Source organism: Pleurodeles waltl, chromosome 8, assembly GCF_031143425.1.
Source record: "Pleurodeles waltl isolate 20211129_DDA chromosome 8, aPleWal1.hap1.20221129, whole genome shotgun sequence".
Lineage (NCBI taxonomy): Eukaryota > Metazoa > Chordata > Amphibia > Caudata > Salamandridae > Pleurodeles > Pleurodeles waltl.
The window spans coordinates 661137122-661160475 of NC_090447.1; the positions used below are offsets into that span (position 1 = coordinate 661137122).

Here is a 23354-nt window from a genome sequence, read left to right on the forward strand (position 1 = left end):
CAGCAGGCCACCATCCCTTTGATGACAGCAATTACGAATGGGTCGAAAATTTTGACCTATCTCATTAATATTCATGAGGTAAGTCGAGTTGCAACCCACTAGGAATCGCAAATATAAAACAAAATGTTTCACACATAAGAATTAGAGATTTCACAATAATGATTCAGATAAAATCACTATTTCGAAATCACTATTCCTTCTCGTTGTACATTTGGCCCTTTGTCCCAAGTTTCAGATCACTACTTTTGAGTATGTTTCTTGGCTGGGAAACCCCATAGAAGATGTTTGTTAACAGCTGAAAATATATGAGTTTGAGGGTGTCCCAAGCATTTTGCTTGCTTGATTTAATTACACACCCTTTCCCATCCTTGACCTTAAACTTAGCACTTTGAAGTATTAGCTAAAGCACCCAGTTGGTCAGAGAACTGCATTCCATCTACTGTTGTAAATAACCACATATGTTGATTCTGTAAATAAACAAAGGTTAATTTTGCATACCTAAGTTCATCATCAGTGCACTAAAATTTGTGAATGAGGCATTCAGGTTTCGGGTGAGAAAAATATGATTCTACTGCAACACTATACATACCCCACTAAACATATGTTCCTCCGCAAAAATTAAACTTCTCATCTGGGAATACCGTCAACAACACCCTCAGAGTAATTAAGGCACTGATATGACATGTTTATCTTCAGGAATACAGAAACAAAGAATGAACAAATTGTACATACCTGCGCACCCAACTCATTATATTGTAGCTTTAAAGCTGTAAGCCTTTCATCCAGTTCTTTTGGATTTTCTGTCTGCTGTTTCTGTACAATCTGCCGCCCTGTCTTTATTACAGCTTCGACTTCTAACTTCACTTCACTTAAGGTTTTGTAGAGTTTCTAGTTTGCAAATGACAAGAAAACACAGTGAGACACTAGTAAATGAAACATAGCAGATCAAAAGTCATATGCTATGACAAACCATTATTGTGGGCAGACTACATGGAACTATAATTTTCTTTGAGGAATGGGACATGCGTCTATTAGTTTTGGTAAAATTGTATCTGCTCACCCACAGATGCAGAGAATGCACTTTGGGAAGTGACACTGCAGTCTTGTTGTAGACAATGGCTAATGTCTGATGTTTCAAAGACAAAAATATTGACTTTACATACTTACTATGTAAAGTACAAAAATATTGCCTACCAAAATAGCAACATTGCATAGGTAAGCATTTATATGTAAAAGTAATTAACATCTGTATAGTATCAGGAATAGATAATTTAACTTTGAAATATAATAAAGTATATATAATATGAAAATTGTAAATTCAAATGTATTGACTTAAAAGTATTATAAGAAAAACAAATTTAAACATAGCTTAAATATATAAGTAAATATAAGCAAATAAAAACGGATTTTACAAAATACAATATATAATAAAGTATGAAACAAATTTCAGTTAAATTAGAAAGGCATCCAAAATACTAATCCAAAACAAACAAAATTCTAATACAATTATTAAAACATATTCATTAATTTCTAGTATAAATAAAATTAAGCAAACATCAAAAGATACAAAAGAGAAAATATTTACAATTGCAGCTCTGATCTAATAAACATTAATACATGATTATAAATAAAAAAATCAAACCATTACAGGCATTTTCAATCAAAAATGAAGAAATCATACATTAAATACAATTACATTTACTATTTCCACTCCAACATGAGCAAGAGTAGTGCAAGTGTAGGATTTAGGAGGGGTCACAATAATTATCCTCATTCCATACTAAACAACAGTAGGGAAAGTGTGAAGTGGTCAGGAATACCATTCCACTTATAACATGAGAAAGAGTAAAGAAAACATTGGACTTTGGAGGGGTCCAATAAACTATCCCCAATACAACCTGAGCAACATTATTTAAAGTTTGGATTTAGAGAAGCAGATTAACTATTCATAATCCAACCTAAGCAACAGGAAGGAAAGTGATGAACTTTATAGGGATCCATTACCATTCTCCATTATAACCACTATAATCATAACAAAAGCAATATATTATTTACAATATACATAAATAAATAATAAAAAAGTTAATTTCAACTCCTAATATAAAACATATTTATATATTTATTTCAAAATTAGTTATCAATGCAAAAGAAATTCAAAAGATACAAAACATAAAAATGAGCATTAAAGTTAAAAATACTATTTAATTAAAAATATATACATAGATTAACCCTTTTGCTGCTAGACCTTCCCCATGTGCTATGCCTTTTTTGGTTATTGGGGACAGTTCACACTTAGGCCTCCATTTCATTTTTTTCAACATAAGTGTAGGAAAGTCCTCCTTTTTTGCCTGATCACCCCACTCTTTTTGGATAGGTACTGGTGGTTACTGACTCTTGGCTGTGCCCTGGGTACTGCTAACCAGTCCCAGGGCCTGTGCTCTGTGTAAAATGGATATGCAAATTAGGCTAATTATAATTGGCTAAGTTAACCTACCTATAAGTCCCTAGTATATGGTAGGGCATGTAGGTTTAGGGACCACAGCATAGGTGGTGCACACCTAGGTGCACTGCTGAGGTGCCCAGTGTCATTTTAAAAGCAAGCCTGCCTTGCTGGCTGCTTTTAAATTAAAGTTATATGCAAATTCGACTTTGGAATTAAAGGTACTTCCAAAGTCTTAAACTACCTTATTTTTACATATAAGTCACCCCTAAGGTGTGCCCTATGTGCCCCTAGGGCTGGGTGCCATGTAACTATAAGCAGGGACTTTATAAAAATAGATTTATAAGCCCTGGTGAGGTAAAAACAGCCAAATTCGTTTTTCCCTCATTGAAGTAAATGGCCTTCATAGGCTAGAATGGGCAGACTTTATTTTAAATTTTAAAGTCTCCTTAAATGTTACATACCAAGAATTTGGTATCAAATTAATTGTTGTAATAAATCCCACAACTTCCAGTTGTTGGATTTAATATAACTTGTTCAGGTAAAAAGTTTAGACTTTACCTAAAAAGTTGCCAATTTCAGCTCTGCATTGTTTTTGCTGCTGTGCTCTGATTGGCCAGCCTGCAGCAGCTTCTGCCAGGCTACTTTGATGAGGTGTGAAGTGGCCTGGCTTCACACAAAGGAATGTGCTTGGGGGAGAGAATCTCCCCTCAGCAGATGGTGAGGCAGGAAGGGGGAGGGCTGCCAAACTGGTCTTCAAAGGCAGAGAAGGACATCTGGAGCACCCAGCAACACCCCCACATCCTGCAACCCCAGACAGCTAGGTGCCCCCTTGATTTGATTAGGAGAGGGCAGGAGAGGGGTGTGTTTATGATTTTTAGCCACACCAGTGGGTGGGCTCAGCCAGATGTAACCTCCAAAAATCAGATTCAGCCATGTTGGATTTTTAGAGACTGTTGCCTTTTGGGATGGATTTTTGCCACACTTCCCAGGAAGTGGTCATCACAGGGGGACGACCCTGTACCTGATTGGAGAACCAGGGCCCCCCTGCTTTTCACCCAGGAGCAAGAATAAAACTGGCAGACCTGCCCCCACACCTCAGATCCCCGCCAACTTTCAAGAAGAAGGAACTTAAGGAGAAGAAGGACTGCCCTGCTGGACCCCTGGCCTGCACCTGGACCCTGCACTCAGAAGGACTGCACCAGCTGCACACTTGGGCTTCACCACAAGAAGGACTTTGCCTGGCTTCAACTGGTTCAAGGAGGGACTCCCTGTTTGCTACAGGTGAAAAATTGCTATCCAGAGTCCCCTGCACCAACTCCTAAAAAAGAGACCAGTTGACCACTGCCCAGTGGCCCAAAAGGAGTTTGCGCCAGGTGCATTCTGGGAGTTGAAGTCCGCACCCCCCAAGGACCATCACAGAACTTCTGGACCCTTGGGGTGAGCTGTTTACCCCAAAAGAACCTTAAAAGAACATCTGGGTGAAGCCCCAGAAGTTTGGAGAAGATTTGACAAATTTTGTAAAAAAGCTCCAGAGAGGGACCGACCCGCCGCGGAAATTCTAGCCGGCTTGCCTCAACCGCGACCCGGCCTGACTTCGTGGTTCGTCCCGGTAAAGAAAAACATCCGAAAAAGAGACTAAGTCCGAACGTAAAAAGTTGACCGGGACCTCCCAGCCATCGTATCCGAGAAGGGCTCCACGGACGTCGGATCAAGATCCAGGTTTACCCCGGTCGAAGGATTTTCATCTCGAAAAAACGACTAAGTCCGAAGGTAGAAATCACCACCGAGGAAACCCACATCGCGTATCCAGACAAGGGCTCCAGGAGGTCGGATTCAACTGGCAGGTTCGTCCCGGTGAAGAAAAACTTCAAAATAAAGACTAAGTCAGAAGGTAACTTTTTAACTGAGGCCTCCCGCGACTTGTAGCCGAGCAGGGCTCCATCGCGGTCAGCCTGAAACTTTGACTTTGTCCCGGTCCTGGTGCAACCAGATTACCCGATTGGCGCTTTTTGTTTCTAAGCGCTAGAAAAATAATAATACTTTAAAAATTCATATCTCCGGTTTCCCTGAACCGATTTTAATCGTTTTTGTGTCATTTTAAAGATAAAAATATAAACTATTTTTATAAATTGGTTTTGGATTTTTAAACTGTTTCCTGTGTTTTAATTACTGTTTTGTGATATTTGAATGCTTTACACACTGTCTCCTAAGTTAAGCCTTGACGCTCGTTGCCAAGCTACCAAGGGTTGAGCTGGGATTAATTTACTGAAACCTAACTGTACCTAGGTGGAGGTTAGTGGCTTGTTGCTAGGTGTAGGTACCTACCTGCCCTTACCAATAACCCATTTTCCAACATTTTTGGTGGCAGCGGTGGGATCCTGTACTTGTGTTCAGTATCACGTTACAGTTTTAAGTAAAACAAATTAAAAATCCTTTAAATTGTCTTCGTGCAAAAATTGTTTTATTTTTATTTTTATTTTTTAATTTTTTAATTTTTAATGTTTTTATTAATGATTAATTTGGATTAATTTCAATTATTGAATTTTTGTAATTTTTCTAAATTCTTGTTTCCAATTTTTGCAAAAAGTTTTTGTTGACACAAAACTAGGGAACCATGGAGCTTGATCTGGCTAGCCTACCCACACTGACAGTAGTCCAGCTTAGGGGGTTGTGTATTGAAAGAGGGTTGCCTGTAACCACAGATCTCAGGAAGCAAATCCTGATTAAATCCCTGACAGCATGGGCTGAGGCCCAAGAGGTAGAGACAGAGGAAGGTCCAGAGGAGGAAGAAAAAGGGGAAGATGCTAACTCTAACCACTCAGGGGAGGGAAGGCATCCGAGCCTAAGTGAGGAAGAGGAAGAACGGTCCTCAGTAGATACAGTCACTAGGGGCAGGCCCAAAGCTAGTGGTAGGAAGGGGGTCCCTTCAGGAGGAGAGAACCCATCCATCAGAGAAAGAGAGCTGGAGGCCCAGCTAGCATACATAGCTTTGGAAGCAGAGAAGCTGGCCCTAGAAAAGAAAAAGTGGGCAAGCAAAGAGAAAAGAGATGGTGGCAGCGATAAAGAGGCTGAGGTGTCCCTGGGTGGGGGTTTTGCCCCCAGATTACCCAAAGGGGTGGTTCCTGCCTATGTAGAGGGGGATGACATAGATAAGTGGCTGGGGGCCTTTGAGAGGGCCCTCCAGATGAGGAAAGTCAAGCCTCAGCACTGGGGTTCACTTCTTTGGGAGTTAGTTCCCAACTCTGGGAGGGATAGGCTCCTAACCATGAGTGGGGAGGATGCAGACTCATACCCCAGTATGAAGAGTTGCTTGACTAAAAAGTTTAGTCTGACCCCAGAGCAGTATAGGCTCAAGTTTAGGGACACCCAAAAGACAAGCACCCAGTCCTGGGTGGACTTTGTGGACATTTCAGTAAAGGCACTGGAGGGCTGGATACAGGGCAACAGGGTAAGTACCTTTGAGGGGCTGTACAATTTGATTATGAGGGAGCACCTTCTAACTAATTGTGTCCAAGAGAGGCTCCGCCATTATCTAGTAGACTCTAGGTTGACCAACCCCAGAGAGCTGGGGGAGGCAGCAGATGACTGGTTAAGAACTAGGATTAACCAGAAACCCCCAGGGGGTGATCAGAAAAAGGGAGGACATGGTTCTTCTCAGGGGAAGAACCAGGGGAAAGATGATAAAAAGCCCAAAGAGTCCTCACAAGAGTCCCCAAAAACTTCTCAGGGAGGGGGAGCCCCGAGCCAATTCACTTTTAAAGGGAAAGGGTATCAGGGAAAGAATTTTGATCCTGCTAAAGCAGGAAGGTTTCAGGAGCTTGCTAAGGCCGGCAAGTGTTTTGATTGTCATCAACCTGGACATAAAAGAGGAGATGCTATCTGCTCCAAGAAGCCCCCCACTGGTGGGCAATCCCAGGGGATTACTAGTGTAGGGTTGGGGGTGGAAGTTGGCCCAGGGGTGGAATCAGGGTACACTGAGGTCACCTTAGTATCCGTGGGTGGGGTGGACATTGCAACTATGGCCACCTTACCTCCCATCATGGAGAGGTATAGGCAGAGGCCTAAAGTCAATGGGACTGAAGTGGAAGCTCTGAGAGATACAGGAGCCAGTGTGACAATGGTCACAGAAAAGCTGGTTTCTCCAGAGCAGGTCTTACCTGGTGTCTTCCACCAGGTGACTTATGCAGATAGCAGAACCAAACTCCAGCCCATGGCTATGGTGAGTCTGGAATGGGGAGGTGTGACTGGCCCTAAAAAGGTAGCTGTAGCTCCTGCCCTCCCAGTAGAGTGTCTGCTGGGAAATGATCTTGAAGCATCTGAATGGTCAGAAGTGGAGAGAAGGGTCCATGCACAGATGCTGGACCTCCCTGAATGGGTGTGTGCTGTGACCAGGTCACAGGCAGCACAACAGGGAAATGCTGGACACTTGGACCCTGGAACAATGGGCCAAGCCTCCAAGAAAAAGAGAAAGGGCACTGGGTCTGGATTGCCAGCCCCAACAAGTACAGAGGGTCAGGAAGAATCCAACCCTGAGGGGGAGGATCTGAACTCTGAGGGAGGGACACTTCCCCTGCAAACTATGCCTGATTTGGCAGAACTGCAAGGGGCAGGTGGGCCCACCAGAGAAGATTTGTGCCAGGGGACAAAGAGAGTGTCCCACTCTTGAGGGCCTGAGGCAGACTGCTGCCAGGCAAGAACAAGGGGATACCAGTGGGTCCCACAAGGTTTACTGGGAGGATGGAGTTCTCTACACTGAGGCAAGGGCCATCAAACCAGGGGCTACTAGGAGAGTAGTGGTCCCCCAGAAGTATAGAGAATTCCTCCTTACCTTAAGCCATGATATCCCCTTAGCTGGACATTTGGGACAGACCAAGACCTGGAACAGGCTGGTCAACCATTTTTATTGGCCCCAAATGTCAGAAAAAGTCAGGGAGTTTTGCAGCTCCTGTGTCACCTGTCAAGCCAGTGGCAAGACAGGAGGCAAACCAAAGGCTCCCCTGATACCACTGCCAGTGGTTGGGACTCCCTTTGAGCGGGTGGGGATTGACATTGTTGGTCCCCTAGACCCACCAACTGCTTCAGGTAACAGGTACATTGTGGTGGTAGTGGACCATGCCACCAGGTACCCTGAGGCAATACCCCTCCGGACAGTCACTGCTCCCACAGTGGCTAGGGCCCTACTTGGTGTGTTCACCAGAGTGGGATTCCCAAAGGAGGTGGTCTCAGATAGGGGCACAAACTTTATGTCAGCCTATCTGAAAGCCATGTGGGATGAGTGTGGTGTTACTTATAAGTTCACCACCCCCTACCACCCACAGACCAATGGTCTTGTGGAAAGATTTAATAAGACCCTGAAGGGCATGATCATGGGTTTGTCTGACAAACTCAGGAGGAGATGGGATGTCCTCCTCCCATGCCTGCTGTTTGCCTACAGAGAGGTGCCACAGAAGGGGGTTGGATTCAGCCCCTTTGAGTTACTGTTTGGGCACCCTGTAAGAGGCCCATTGTGCTTGGTGAGAGAGTCTTGGGAAAAGCCTCTCAAAGAATCCAAGGAAAATGTGCTAGATTATGTACTGGGCCTGCGGTCACGCATGGCTGAGTATATGAAGAAGGCAAGCAGAAACCTGGAGGCCAGCCAGGAGCTCATGAAGCTCTGGCATGATCAAAAGGCTACCCTGCCTGAGTATCACCCAGGACAGCTGGTGTGGGTTTTGGAGCCCATGGCTCCTAGGGCACTACAGGCCAAATGGACTGGGCCCTATCCAATTCTGGAGAAAAAAGGTGAGGTCACCTACTTGGTGGACCTTGGCACCCCCAGGAATCCTCACAGGATCCTGCATGTAAACAGGATGAAACCCCACCAGGACAGGGCAGACATGACCATGCTAATGGTCACTGAAGAAGGGAAGGAGGAGGAGGGTGAACCTCTGCCAGACCTCCTGTCCTCAAAGGCAAAAGATGGGTCAGTAGAGGGAGTGGTACTCTCTCCCAAATTGACAGATCAGCAACAAAAAGACTGTAAGCAAGTTTTGGGACAGTTTGCTAGTCTGTTCTCCCTGACCCCTGGACTCACCAATTGGTGTGTCCATGATGTTGACACTGGTGACAGCTTGCCTGTCAAGAACAAGCTGTACAGGCTGTCTGACCAGGTCAAGGCCAACATTAAAGCTGAAGTGGCTAAGATGTTGGACCTCAAGGTAATTGAGCCCTCTGATAGTCCTTGGTCCAGGCCAGTGGTATTGGTGCCCAAAGCTAATCCCCAAGGTGGGAAGAAAGAATTGAGATTCTGTGTGGACTACAGAGGTCTAAACGCACTCACTAGGACTGATGCTCACCCCATACCTAGAGCTGATGAGCTCATTGACAGGTTGGGGGCTGCCAAATTCCTGAGCACATTTGATCTGACCTCAGGATATTGGCAGATTGCCTTAAGTCCAAGAGCTAAGGAGAGGTCAGCATTTTCCACACCAGAGGGCCACTTTCAGTTCAAGGTGATGCCCTTTGGCATGAAAAATGCTCCTGCCACCTTCCAACGGTTGGTGAACAGAGTCCTATCTGGGTTGGAATCTTTCAGTGCAGCTTATCTGGATGATATAGCTGTATTTAGTTCCACCTGGAAGGACCACCTGGTCCACCTGAAGGAAGTGCTTCAGGCCCTGCTTCAAGCAGGCCTGACTATCAAGGCAAGCAAGTGCCAGATAGGGCAAAGCTCTGTTGTGTACCTGGGCCACCTTGTTGGTGGAGGCCATGTACAACCTCTCCAGCCCAAGATCCAGACTATTCTGGATTGGGAGGCTCCTAAAACCCAGACTCAGGTCAGGGCCTTTCTTGGCCTGACTGGGTACTACAGGAGGTTTGTTCAGAATTTTGGGACCATAGTGGCCCCTCTGACTGAGCTTACCTCCAAGAAACAGCCCAAGAAGGTCATTTGGACCCCAGAGTGTCAGAAAGCTTTTGACACCCTAAAGCAGGCTATGTGTTCAGCACCAGTGTTACTGGCCCCTGACTATAGCAAGGAGTTTGTAGTACAAACAGATGCTTCAGAGGAAGGGATTGGGGCAGTGTTAGCACAAGTTAATGAAGAGGGCCATGATCACCCAGTTGCCTTCATCAGCAGGCGACTACTCCCCAGAGAGAAAAAATGGAGTGCCATTGAGAGGGAGGCCTTTGCTGTGGTCTGGTCCCTGAAGAAGTTAAGGCCTTACTTGTTTGGCACTCACTTCCGTGTACAAACTGACCACAGACCTCTAAGATGGTTGATGCAGATGAGGGGGGAAAACCCAAAACTGTTAAGGTGGTCCATTTCCCTACAGGGGATGGACTTCACAGTGGAGCACAGACCTGGGACTGCCCATGCCAATGCAGATGGCCTTTCCAGGTTTTTCCACTTAGCTGATGAGGACTACCAGGGTGTAGGTTAGTACCCATCACCTTTCATCTGGGGGGGGGGGGGCAGTAGTACCCATCACCTTTCATCTGGGGGGGGGCAGTGTAGGAAAGTCCTTCTTTTTTGCCTGATCACCCCCACTCTTTTTGGATAGGTACTGGTGGTTACTGACTCTTGGCTGTGCCCTGGGTACTGCTAACCAGTCCCAGGGCCTGTGCTCTGTGTAAAATGGATATGCAAATTAGGCTAATTATAATTGGCTAAGTTAACCTACCTATAAGTCCCTAGTATATGGTAGGGCATGTAGGTTTAGGGACCACAGCATAGGTGGTGCACACCTAGGTGCACTGCTGAGGTGCCCAGTGTCATTTTAAAAGCAAGCCTGCCTTGCTGGCTGCTTTTAAATTAAAGTTATATGCAAATTCGACTTTGGAATTAAAGGTACTTCCAAAGTCTTAAACTACCTTATTTTTACATATAAGTCACCCCTAAGGTGTGCCCTATGTGCCCCTAGGGCTGGGTGCCATGTAACTATAAGCAGGGACTTTATAAAAATAGATTTATAAGCCCTGGTGAGGTAAAAACAGCCAAATTCGTTTTTCCCTCATTGAAGTAAATGGCCTTAATAGGCTAGAATGGGCAGACTTTATTTTAAATTTTAAAGTCTCCTTAAATGTTACATACCAAGAATTTGGTATCAAATTAATTGTTGTAATAAATCCCACAACTTCCAGTTGTTGGATTTAATATAACTTGTTCAGGTAAAAAGTTTAGACTTTACCTAAAAAGTTGCCAATTTCAGCTCTGCATTGTTTTTGCTGCTGTGCTCTGATTGGCCAGCCTGCAGCAGCTTCTGCCAGGCTACTTTGATGAGGTGTGAAGTGGCCTGGCTTCACACAAAGGAATGTGCTTGGGGGAGAGAATCTCCCCTCAGCAGATGGTGAGGCAGGAAGGGGGAGGGCTGCCAAACTGGTCTTCAAAGGCAGAGAAGGACATCTGGAGCACCCAGCAACACCCCCACATCCTGCAACCCCAGACAGCTAGGTGCCCCCTTGATTAGATTAGGAGAGGGCAGGAGAGGGGTGTGTTTATGATTTTTAGCCACACCAGTGGGTGGGCTCAGCCAGATGTAACCTCCAAAAATCAGATTCAGCCATGTTGGATTTTTAGAGACTGTTGCCTTTTGGGATGGATTTTTGCCACACTTCCCAGGAAGTGGTCATCACAGGGGGACGACCCTGTACCTGATTGGAGAACCAGGGCCTCCCTGCTTTTCACCCAGGAGCAAGAATAAAACTGGCAGACCTGCCCCCACACCTCAGATCCCCGCCAACTTTCAAGAAGAAGGAACTTAAGGAGAAGAAGGACTGCCCTGCTGGACCCCTGGCCTGCACCTGGACCCTGCACTCAGAAGGACTGCACCAGCTGCACACTTGGGCTTCACCACAAGAAGGACTTTGCCTGGCTTCAACTGGTTCAAGGAGGGACTCCCTGTTTGCTACAGGTGAAAAATTGCTATCCAGAGTCCCCTGCACCAACTCCTAAAAAAGAGACCAGTTGACCACTGCCCAGTGGCCCAAAAGGAGTTTGCGCCAGGTGCATTCTGGGAGTTGAAGTCCGCACCCCCCAAGGACCATCACAGAACTTCTGGACCCTTGGGGTGAGCTGTGGACCCCAAAAGAACCTTAAAAGAACATCTGGGTGAAGCCCCAGAAGTTTGGAGAAGATTTGACAAATTTTGTAAAAAAGCTCCAGAGAGGGACCGACCCGCCGCGGAAATTCTAGCCGGCTTGCCTCAACCGCGACCCGGCCTGACTTCGTGGTTCGTCCCGGTAAAGAAAAACATCCGAAAAAGAGACTAAGTCCGAACGTAAAAAGTTGACCGGGACTTCCCAGCCATCGTATCCGAGAAGGGCTCCACGGACGTCGGATCAAGATCCAGGTTTACCCCGGTCGAAGGATTTTCATCTCGAAAAAACGACTAAGTCCGAAGGTAGAAATCACCACGAGGAAACCCACATCGCATATCCGGACAAGGGCTCCAGGAGGTCGGATTCAACTGGCAGGTTCGTCCCGGTGAAGAAAAACTTCAAAATAAAGACTAAGTCAGAAGGTAACTTTTTAACCGAGGCCTCCCGCGACTTGTAGCCGAGCAGGGCTCCATCGCGGTCGGCCTGAAACTTTGACTTTGTCCCGGTCCTGGTGCAACCAGATGACCCGATTGGCGCTTTTTGTTTCTAAGCGCTAGAAAAATAATAATACTTTAAAAATTCATATCTCCAGTTCCCCTGAACCGATTTTAATCGTTTTTGTGTCATTTTAAAGATAAAAATATAAACTATTTTTATAAATTGGTTTTGGATTTTTAAACTGTTTCCTGTGTTTTATTTAATTACTGATTTGTGATATTTGAATGCTTTACACACTGTCTCCTAAGTTAAGCCTTGACGCTCGTTGCCAAGCTACCAAGGGTTGAGCTGGGATTAATTTACTGAGACCTAACTGTACCTAGGTGGAGGTTAGTGGCTTGTTGCTAGGTGTAGGTACCTACCTGCCCTTACCAATAACCCATTTTCCAACAGCATGTGTCCTGTGTCCTTATTTCCACCATCCTGAGGATTCTAAAGGTACCCATGAATTGTGTATTCCACTGGAGAGGTCTGAGAAGTTAGCCAAAATATAGACATATTATTTTATTTATTTTTTGGTAAAAAAGTGCTGCAGATGAAAGTGTCTGTTTTTTGTTCCTACAAATCAAATCAAATCAAAAACATTTATAAAGCGCGCTACTCACCCGTGAGGGTCTCAAGGCGCTAGGGGGTTACTGCTGCTCGAAGAGCCAGGTCTTGAGTTACCTCCGGAAAGCGAGGTGGTCCTGGGTGGTCCTGAGGTTGGTGGGGAGGGAATTCCATGTCTTGGCCGCCAGGTAGGAGAAGGATTTCCCACCTGCCGTGGTGCGGCGGATGCGAGGGACGGCGTAGAGTGCGAGGTTGGCGGAGCGAAGTTGACAGGTGGGCGTGTAGAAACTGAGGCGACGGTTGAGGTATTCGGGTCCCTTGTTGTGGAGGGCTTTGTGTGCGTGGGTGAGGAGCCGGAAGGTGATCCTTTTGTTGACGGGAAGCCAGTGCAGGTGTCTCAGGTGGGCGGAGATGTGGCTGTTGCGGGGTATGTCGAGGACAAGGCGGGCGGAGGCATTTTGTATTCGCTGCAGACGTTTCTGGAGTTTAGTGGTGGTTCCTCCGTATAGGGTGTTTCCGTAGTCCAGGCGGCTCGTGACGAGGCCATGGGCCACAGTCTTTCTGGTGTTGACGGGGATCCAACGGAAGATCTTTCGGAGCATGCGGAGGGTGAGGAAGCAGGAAGATGATACAGCGTTGACTTGTTTGGTCATGGTGAGAAGTGGGTCCAGGATGAAACCGAGGTTGCATGTGTGGTCTGAGGGGGTTGGTGCGGTGCCAAGGGCCGTGGGCCACCAAGAGTCATCCCAGGCGGAAGGGGTGTTTCCGAGGATGAGGACTTCCGTTTTGTCCGAGTTCAGTTTCAGACGGCTGAGTTTCATCCATTCTGCGACGTCTTTCATTCCATCTTGCAGGTTGGTCTTGGCGCTGGTGGGGTCCTTGGTGAGGGAGAGTATCAGCTGAGTGTCGTCAGCATAGGAGGTGATGTTGATGTTGTGTTTGCGTATGATGTCGGCGAGGGGGCTCATGTAGACATTGAAGAGAGTCGGGCTGAGCGAGGAGCCTTGTGGGACGCTGCAGATGATTTTGGTGGGGTCTGAGCAGAATGGTGGGAGGTAGACTCTTTGGGAGCGGTTGGAGAGGAAAGAGGTGATCCAGTCCAGGGCCTGTCCTTGGATACCGGTGGAGCGGAGGCGGGATATTAGGGTTCGGTGGCAGACGGTGTCGAAAGCAGCCAAGAGGTCGAGGAGGATGAGGGCGACTGTTTCTCCGTTGTCCATCAGAGTTCTGATTTCGTCTGTGACTGAGATGAGGGCGGTTTCTGTGCTGTGATTGGCTCAGAATCCGGACTGAGAGGGGTCGAGTAGGTTGTTGTCTTCAAGGAAGTTGGTAAGTTGCTTGTTGACGGTCTTCTCTATGACTTTGGCAGGGAAGGGGAAAAGCGAGATGGGGCGGAAGTTCTTCACGTCGCTGTGGTCCGCCGTAGGTTTCTTCAGTAGGGCGTTGACTTCTGCGTGTTTCCAGCTCTCGAGGAAAGTGGCAGAAGCAAACGAGCTGTTGATGATGGTCTGGAGATGCGGGGCGATGATGTTGTCAGCTTTGTTGAAGATGAAGTGTGGGCAGGGGTCAGAGGGGGCACCGGAGTGGATGGAGTTCATGGTAGCAAATGGCATCAATTACATATTTGCAGAGGTTTATCCACAGTTTTTGTATATTACTAGGAGATAAGCCATTTCTCCAATTTGTTTTATTTTCAACCTCCTTCCAATTTGTGGTAGAAATGGGTGTGAAACCATGGTGGGTCCTGGAAAGCTTGACATTTCTGAAAAGTGGACAAAATTCTGAATTCAGCAGACGGTCATTTGTGCAGACTATTCAATGTTTTTTTTTAAATGAAATAAGTCAGTGGTTCCCAGGGTGTCAGCAAAGCCTCCACAGGGGATCTGTGACTGCTTAGAAAATTGAAAAAATTAACAGATTAGGTCCCCAGCTTTCAGCAATGACTCAGTTTGCAGTCTCTGGATTCCAAGAATGATTTAGTGGGGGTTTCCGGATTCCAGTAATAATAAAGTGGGAGTCCACAGAAGTCAAAAGTTTGTGAACCACTGAACTTAGTGTTTAAATAAAAAATGTTGAACATTACAAGGAAAAAAACATCCATTTGTGACAGCGTTTTCATTTGGCCAATTTACAAAAGCAGTACACCAGTACATCTACAACACCCTTCTATTTGCAGAAATATATAGAGTTTGTGGGCTTTCCAAGGACCTGAGGAGCCCCGAGACAATAAATGAGCTGCACTTTGAATTGGTTTTTCATTGTGCAAGGGGTATAGAACAATTAATATGGTAAAATATAAAGAGTGAAAAATAGGTATAAGGAATCCCAAGAATCCAAAATGGACATAAAATATGGAGTTTAAAAGCAGTGGTTAGTTTCACATCTCTGAATTTGTTAGTACCCATCTAGCATGTGAATTAGAGGGCATTTCTCAAACTTTCTTACACACTGGCGTACATTTGAAAGGCTCAAATGCAGAGAGATACAATTGTAATGACACTTGATTTACAATACTGTGCTCCCCTAAGTCTCCTAGTAAAAATTATACCACATTTGTGTGGGTAGGCCTAGGGCCCGTAATAAGAAAGGGCCCAAAAAGCAACATGGACACCTCACATGTATACACTGAAAACTGACATTTTTTTGCAATGTGCAGAGCTGTGGATTTTGGGCCCTAGGTCAGCCAGCACCTAGGAAACCTGCACATTTTTTCTCACATTAGACATCTAGGAGAATCCAGGGTGGGGTTTCATGGGCGACTCCCACCAAGTTTCCTTACCCAGAAGCCCCTGCAAACCTCAAACTTAGAGTAAAAAAAATACATGTCTCTCTCATTTTTGTGACAGTTAGTTCTGGACTCTACAAGGAGCAACCAATTTCCTACCACCGCTCCAAGTCTTCCACTAAAAAATGTAATCTCACTTGTGGGGGTAGGGCCAGTGGCTGCAACAAAAAAGGCACCAAAATGCAACATGAACATCAGATTTTTCCACTAAATACTGACCCTATTTGTGCAATGTGCCTAGCTGTGAATTGTGGGCCCTAGCTCAGCTGGCACCATGGGAAACCTAGCAAACCTGCACATTTTTGAAAACTAGATACATAAAGGAATCAAGTGTGGGGTGACTTGTGTGGCTTTCACCAGGTTTTCCTACCCAGAAGTCCTTGCAAACCTCAAACATTGTCTAAAAAACATTTTCTTTTCATATTTCTGGGATGAAAAGTTTTGAATCTATAGTGAGAAAATAATTTCCCCCCACCTACCGTTACCCAAGTCTCCTGATATATTTGATACCTTACTTGTGTGGGTAGGATTAGTGCCCCAAAACACAACATGGACCCACCACATTTTTCCCCTGAAAACTGATCCTTTATGTGCAATGAGCCTAGCTGTAAATTTCATGCTACTGATGTTAGGTTTACCTAGGTGCTGACACAGGGTTCATTCAGGACCTAAGTAATGGGGTAGCATTTTCTTGGGACATATGTGGGTGAACGCTGGGTGGTAGCAATTTTGTGGATCCCTGTGGTTTCCAGAAGTTTATGTCACAGAATACAAGGCAAATTTGCATTTTAAGTCAAAGTTTGAGATTTGAAGGACATTGTGGGTAATAAAATGTAATGGGATCCATGTGAGACTCACAATCTTGGACTACCCCAGAGCCTGAAAAGTGCAAAGATTCAGCATAGAAGTAAGACGAGATCGGAACTTTGCCCCACTTTGCTACCCACAGGTTAAAAAAAAAATGAATTTCCCCTCTTGCCATAACAATGGGAATGCTTTAGTCCCCAGGAGGCAAAAAGACAATTGTCCATCCTAGCCTTTTGTTTGTTTTGGCGTCATGTTGAAATCGTTAGTGTCTAGTGGCCTTTCTATCTCCTGCGGACAGATTTTGGGTAACACCCTGAGTCCACCCCCAATGGGTAGAAAGATGAAAGCACATATTCTGGGGTGGAAGCATGGGGTAAATCCTGGGTTAGCTACCCCCACACAGTTTTATTTGGCCCAAAAAAGGGTTTGGGGGCATCTCACCCAGGCATTCCATTCCAGAATAGGTGCACCATCCTTTTTGTCCCACCGGGCCAATACAATCATATCATGCATAATGCAGCACACATAGAGGCAAAAATTAGGAAAACTAAAGATATTTCCCCTCGTTGCACCTCCCAAGGAAGGCATAAGGTTTTGGCAATTCCCAATGTTTACAAGTTCTTGTAAATCTGGGGATGCATCAAAATCCATGGGTGTTGGGTGAAAACACCCACTGCAATGCCTATGGAACGCCTCCCTCCCACAGAGCAAGGGAACACAGCAATTTTAGCTCCATATCTATGAGCCAATCAAAGCCACGCAAAGTGGATGCAAGGTTTGCGCCACTGTTACAAAAAGTGATGCATCAGTGGTGCAAGGAGTTCATAAATATGCCCCACTTTGTCATTAACTTGATATCCACTCTACTTGAACTATAACTTGCCATACTACCATGCACTGAGTTCTCATAAAACATTTGGGGCAAGATGTGTGAAGCTTTTTCAGGTTGCAAATCGACCAATTTGCAGAACTCCACCGTTTGCGACTGGAACAAAGCATTTTCCTATGTACCAAAGCCTATTTTGCGATTCAGTAACCTATTACCTAATCGCAAAACACATTAGCAATTTGGTACTAGGAAGGGGGTGTTAAGGGATTCCCTTCCTAATAGCGACTCGCAGTGGTATGTATCAATGTTTTGCGACCAATATGTGGTTGCAAAATATTTGCTTTTTACCACTAAATTCAATTTGGAGGTAATCCATTTGCAAACGGGAAAGTGTCCATAAACGAACCCTTCCCCTTTGCGAATGTGGGTGCAAATATTTTTTAGGAGTAGGAAGTGGACAGACTACTGCCTACTCATGAAAAATGGAAAGAAAACGTAATTTTTGTTATTGAAATGCATCCCATTTTTCTTCATGGAAAACAGGCTGCATTTAAAAAAAATACATTGCTGTATTTAAAAGCAAACAGCAGGCAACCATCCCGTGTTTTTATCAATTCCCAATGAGTCACAATTTGCGACCTACCTCATGAATATTAATGTGGTACGTCAATTACAACCCATTGGGAATCGCAAAGTGTAAAAAACACTGTTGTGCATAGCTGTATGTAATTTGCTAATTGCAAAGATTTGCAATTAGAAAATCGCAAAAAGAAAGCTACGTACATCTGGCACTTCAATTGCAATGTCATGCTATTATGACCTCACAAATAATATTATTTTACACAATATAAGTGTGATAATATAGAAAGTATAAGCAGTGCATGCAAAAGGCACAAGTTCTAGTTAATCCAGTGTGGCTATGAATTGGTTACACTGTGTACGGAAACGCACGAGTTATAATATTTTTAAGGTGTTGCCTAAATGATAAATAAAAGGTATATGAATAAGTTTAGAAATTGAAATGCGCATGCACTTAAACTTTTCTTTGTAGCTAAAGAATAAATAAGTTATATTTATTTAAATCCTATAACTCATTCAGTTAAATGAAATATATAAAACGTAAGGCTAAGGATTAAGGTAAACTTCTGGTTAGAATTGAAGTCAAGGATAGTGATGGTGCTACTAAAAATAACTTTCGTTTGGCCAAAACTCAGGAAAGAGAGGTCTCTGAGATTTTAAATCAGAATGTTCGTACATTTATGTTTCTTTAGACGGCTCGCCTACTGAATATTATTTATTTTTTGTTACCAACAGTGAACACAGATACCTGTTAACCAGATTTCAGTTGAATTTCATTCACTATTTGCTTGTCGTGACATAAGGTGGACTCAAGTTAATAACCTAAGCCCACGTGGTTGTGATTTTTCATAGTCACAAGACGATGTTCTGAGGGTACTATAGACATCCCAGTAGTCTTTATATAAAACCACTATTGAAGGGGTTTGCCTTTATGTACGTCCAGGCAGCCCTGTTTTATCTCTAATTATTAAAAGATGAATTAGTTTGCTATTCCATCAATGCTTTTTTAGGGAGGCCATTGAAATTAGGCAAATTGTGGAACACCCACAACATGTATTTTGCTTTCGTATTTTGATGGTTTGTAGGACAGGTTCCCTGTGGCTGCCACTTCTGTTTCCGTAGGGATATTGCTTTTACGCCTCATAAATAACAATTCTTTTGTTTTCTACTTGATGCTGCTTTCTTTTACCTAAAGGATTTTTACGGAAGTCTTTTTATGATTGTGACGCTGCTATCTTTTATAGGTTCACAGGGGTGGGTCTTCCTGATGACTTTAATTCCATTGCAATGTAGTTCCGGAAAGTATTTTTTTATCTGGCGTGCTTTTATGGACCCTTTGGTTCCGAAATGAAGTTGGTTGATGCTGCTGCTGCTTATGATAATAATAAAGGCAACTAGCGAGTTAAAGATAATAGCAATGTTATCTCATCTAAGACGCGGCAGTTTAAATATTAGAACAGTCTGATGCCGTTGGTGTGCCGAGGTGTGTGTGCCCACATGAAGGAAGAAAACAAAGGCCCATATTGACTTTTTGTGATGCAAAAGTGGCGCAAACCACTAAATCGTATTTATGAAGCAACACAAAGCCACTTTGTTTGGCTTTCAATAGCCTCATAAATATGGAGGAAGGCAAGGCAGCGCGAATCGCTGCCTTGCCTTACTCTGCGCTAGAAAGGCATTCCATGGGCATTGCAGTGGGTGTTCCCACGAAACAACCATTAATTTTGATGCATCCCCAGATTGACAAGACCTTGCAAACCTGGGGATGAGCCAAAACCTTATGCCTAACCAGGGGAGGTGCAACGAGTAGAAATAGCACTACTTCTCCTGGCTTTTCCTCTTTCTGTGCGCTTCATTCTGACATAGAAAGAGGAAAAAACCTCCTAGAAGGTACCCCTTCTTGTAGAAAAACAATCCTGCATGAAACGCAGACACCCTTGCACGATGGTTGGCACTATGCTGACAAAATGGCACTAGTGAAGGGGGAAAGAACAGGAATGTGCTATGCTGCTTAAAAACAGTTTTCTGCCCTTTCTTTTTGATGCAGGGCCGCGCAGCAGGGTGACTTGCTGCCTTGTCCTGTGCCAAAAACTCATAAATGTGGGCCTACATTCCTAAGTATGTAATGACAATATTATTGGTGTTTCCTTAAGGAGAGAACTTCCCTACTAAGATAAATATGATTCTCCAATATACCTGGTAGCAAGAATCAGGTAACTATATCTAAAAATGGTTCCAGGGCACTTGGATGCGAGTTTCAAGAGGCCTTAGTACGATGTTTGCACTGGTTCTGGCTCTCAACATCTTTAAGAGAGTCAACTTGCAAAACAAGGCTCACTCATGTGTGCTTGTAGTCAGGTGGATGAGTCTCTTTGCCCTTGGTCACCGTTTAATGGAGTTCCAGATTTTCCTGCAAGTTTATGGTTGTGCATGAGACTATATGAGTGCTCCCTGAGGTTGGTCCGACTTTGTATGAGGCATTTTTCAACCATTTTGGAGACATTCTAAAGCTCTGAGCTAGTCAAAGTGATGGATGCATGTTGAGAATCCATTGGGAACCTGTTTCTTAGGTAATTTCTCCTGGTTCACCCGGATTTGCAGAGTAAGGGCTGCAGATATTTAGTGGGGCCACACAGCGCAACAGGCTCAATTATTATTCCTTTATAGTTCCTTTCATGAGGTCTTCTGGGTAGGTCGAAATTACCTGAGATAGATTGAATATAGTTATTGGAGGTACCTCCATTAGGAGCAGGCACACAAAACTCCTGACAGCATAACATTTGATTCAAAAGTCCTGCTAGTAGTTGCAGTGTAGGCTTCAGGAACATGTCGCAAGGCAGGGTAGTGTATGAGCATAGAACACCAGCTCATTTATTTTAAGTGTTACCTGTTCACCAATATTTCCAGTATTTTCAATCAACGGGACATATCATAATGTCAACGGACTTCAACACTATCTCTTAACACTTACCTTTCTCAATTCAGAAACAAGTAGTTCAAACAAAGAATACAATTTAAGAGGTAGAAACAAACACCTCCTATGTTCCTTTGAACCTAGATTAAGTATTCTTCAAACCCAAACCCATGGCAGTTGCATCATGTGCAGGTCTGGAACTATAAATTGAGGAAAAGTAGCTGAACAGAAAAATAATGGTATTCAATAATATTTGCCATTCCACTCTATCCGTTCCTATTCTATACCATCTAACTTTAGATATGGTATGGTTTAATTAGTATGGCACCCATATCTCACAGATCTTTGTTATAAAAGTCAAACTGAATAGACGTGATACCAGAGTGTGATGGAGGGAAGCTCCCCTGGAAACCACAAAAATAACCAACACAACACACGTCTAACAATGCTTCTGCTCCCTCATGCTGGAAGTCGCCTCACAATGGCTCAAATGACTGATGCTTATGAATTGTGACTTGCCTGACAATCAGGAAGAGAACAATCTCCACAATGATTTGCATAGAAGTTTCCATTTTTACAAACACGGCTCAGAATCCAATCTTAAGTCTACCCAGTTTCAAGGTGTGTTGTAACTGCTACACCCTTTCCACCTCAGGGAGTTTTTCCGCAATGGGACCAGGTACAGTAATGAGAGAGAGCAAGTTTTATTAATAAACTAGTGGCATAGAAGTAGCATATGGCAGCTAATACATTTACAGTTTTAAAGCTCTAACAGATAAAATACGGTAGAAATGAAAATGTGCATGTTTAAATTGTGGTGGACATTTGTGAATACCGTTCAAATTATTTTGACACCACATTTAACATGAAAATATCGTACATTCATAAAGGTGTGAAATAGTAATGAATATTAACATTAAAAGTATTTTAAGTAGAAATAAATATATTACAAGTATTAAATGAATATGAATTAAACACACTTGTATTGAATTAAATGAATTCCATTACCATGCGAAGAAAAATAATTGTACGCTTAAAAATTGCTTTGACATAACATGAATATTGTTTGCAATTAAATAATTAGCTTTGCTAATGCAAATTGTGATAGTGTGCCTGGTCCTTAGTAAGTAAACTTACAAGGGGACGTGTATAGGTCAATGAACCTTTTGGATCACATGGAGTATCCTAGCCATGTAGTGACCAATATTATCAATATTCAATTTGACCCATCAATAACCACTAGGAGAATCATTAATTATCAGACAATTATATCAACATTTCATGAATAACCACAACTCAATATACGTTTTAACAATTTTTATTTCCCTATTAGTTTCCATTCTAGCGCATAAGGTTAACTCAAACTTTATGAATCAGCTCACAATAAGTTTATTAGCGACCACCAATGACACAATCTAATTAGAACTTGAGAAAACATATACTCTAATGCTTCACCATAAGCCAAAAAAGATGAATATGCCAACATCAATAGCAGAATTCAGCAATCAGTTCCTCAATCATTTGTCACTGTCAACGTCACCCAAAGAATCCTACCAAACCCAGATTAGCATTTAGCATGTGGCACTTCATGAAAAAACAATTTAAAAACGTGAATTTGGAAAACATCTAGCTAAGTGAAAAACTATTTAACAGCACAGTTGGTACCTAGAAGAAAAGGCATAAAGTTAATCAGTGACATTGTCATAGCTACCTATCCACGGAATAAGTCAGAAACAAAGTCAGTCTTCGTCTTCAGGGCATCAATTGATCATCAACACTTCAGGCTCTCAGCGCATGAGCCTAATAACAGAATCTCGAATCGCATCTTCTGGCATCAGCATTTCACCCCTCACATCTTGCATCTCATCCCGCATCTGAAGTTTTAGCCCCTTGTCATGACTTTTTATTAAAGTTTTTCATTCCATCCCCCTAATTCCTAATTGGTCAATTAATCACCAGTCATTACTCTACCCAATAAAATTAATTTTCCAAATCTATGAATTCTAATATTTCGCTGTTCTCAGTTCATTGATTAGTTCACTGTACGATGTTCTCATCATCCAGCTCATCAGGTATCAAAAATGTTGCATCTTCTTTCCCAGTCAGTGTATCCATTGTTTGAGTCCTGGGAAAGTACATCGAGTCTGACTTACACCAAATTGTAACAATTTTAGTTCCATCATCTCCTGTCCATCGGTACATTGCAGAAAACTCTAGCAAAGCAGATTTTATTAACACAAGTGGTCAAGGTTAGTTTAACATTGTCGCTTTCCTCCAGCATGCTCTAATCATTCAGCTTCTGCATGAGGCCTGGCAACTAGGCCACAACTTCAGCTAAGTTAACTCTACAATATAATGCAAAGCATAGATTATACATCTCAATATAGGCACATTACTACTTTAACAATTGTAAGCTGTGCCATAGGTTTATTAATGTGTTGAATGTATTGTTTTGTATTAAGGCTTCCTGGACTTGACTAGGCCTGAAGACGAAAATTCATTTTGCTGCAATAAAGTAAAATCTCTTGTTTCTTCTGTCCTCTCTGGCCTGAACTATTTTCCTAGGCTGCTAACCTAATATTGAATGTTCTATTGTATTGCAGGAGAAGACCATGTTTCAAGTTTAGTCAATGTAATAGTATTTGTTCTAGCTGTTGAACCAGACAGGAAATTCCCAGTGTTCAAGTGAAAGAATATAAGTTTAGTTTATTGTGTGTTGTAAGAAAGGAACTTTAAGTAGCAAATTATTAGAAAATGTGATATTTCGGCGAAATTGCACGTAGTCACAGTATAAACAATGCACTATTACTGAGAAGATTCTTAAAAGTATCAGAAATTGGTGGCGCCATCTGCAATGATTGGATGCTTAGTC

The 23354-nt window shown here is 43.4% G+C and overlaps 1 protein-coding gene across 4 annotated transcripts in view; it reads right to left on the minus strand.

The window, feature by feature from the left end:
* Positions 1-23354, minus strand: part of DMD (dystrophin) — a 6960831-nt gene that overhangs the window by 4597250 nt on the left and 2340227 nt on the right. For all 4 annotated transcript variants that reach the window (XM_069204753.1, XM_069204754.1, XM_069204752.1 and 1 more), the window contains one exon: positions 733-888. In XM_069204753.1, the coding sequence (XP_069060854.1) occupies positions 733-888 (156 nt within the window). The remainder of the gene's footprint in view (positions 1-732; positions 889-23354) is intronic.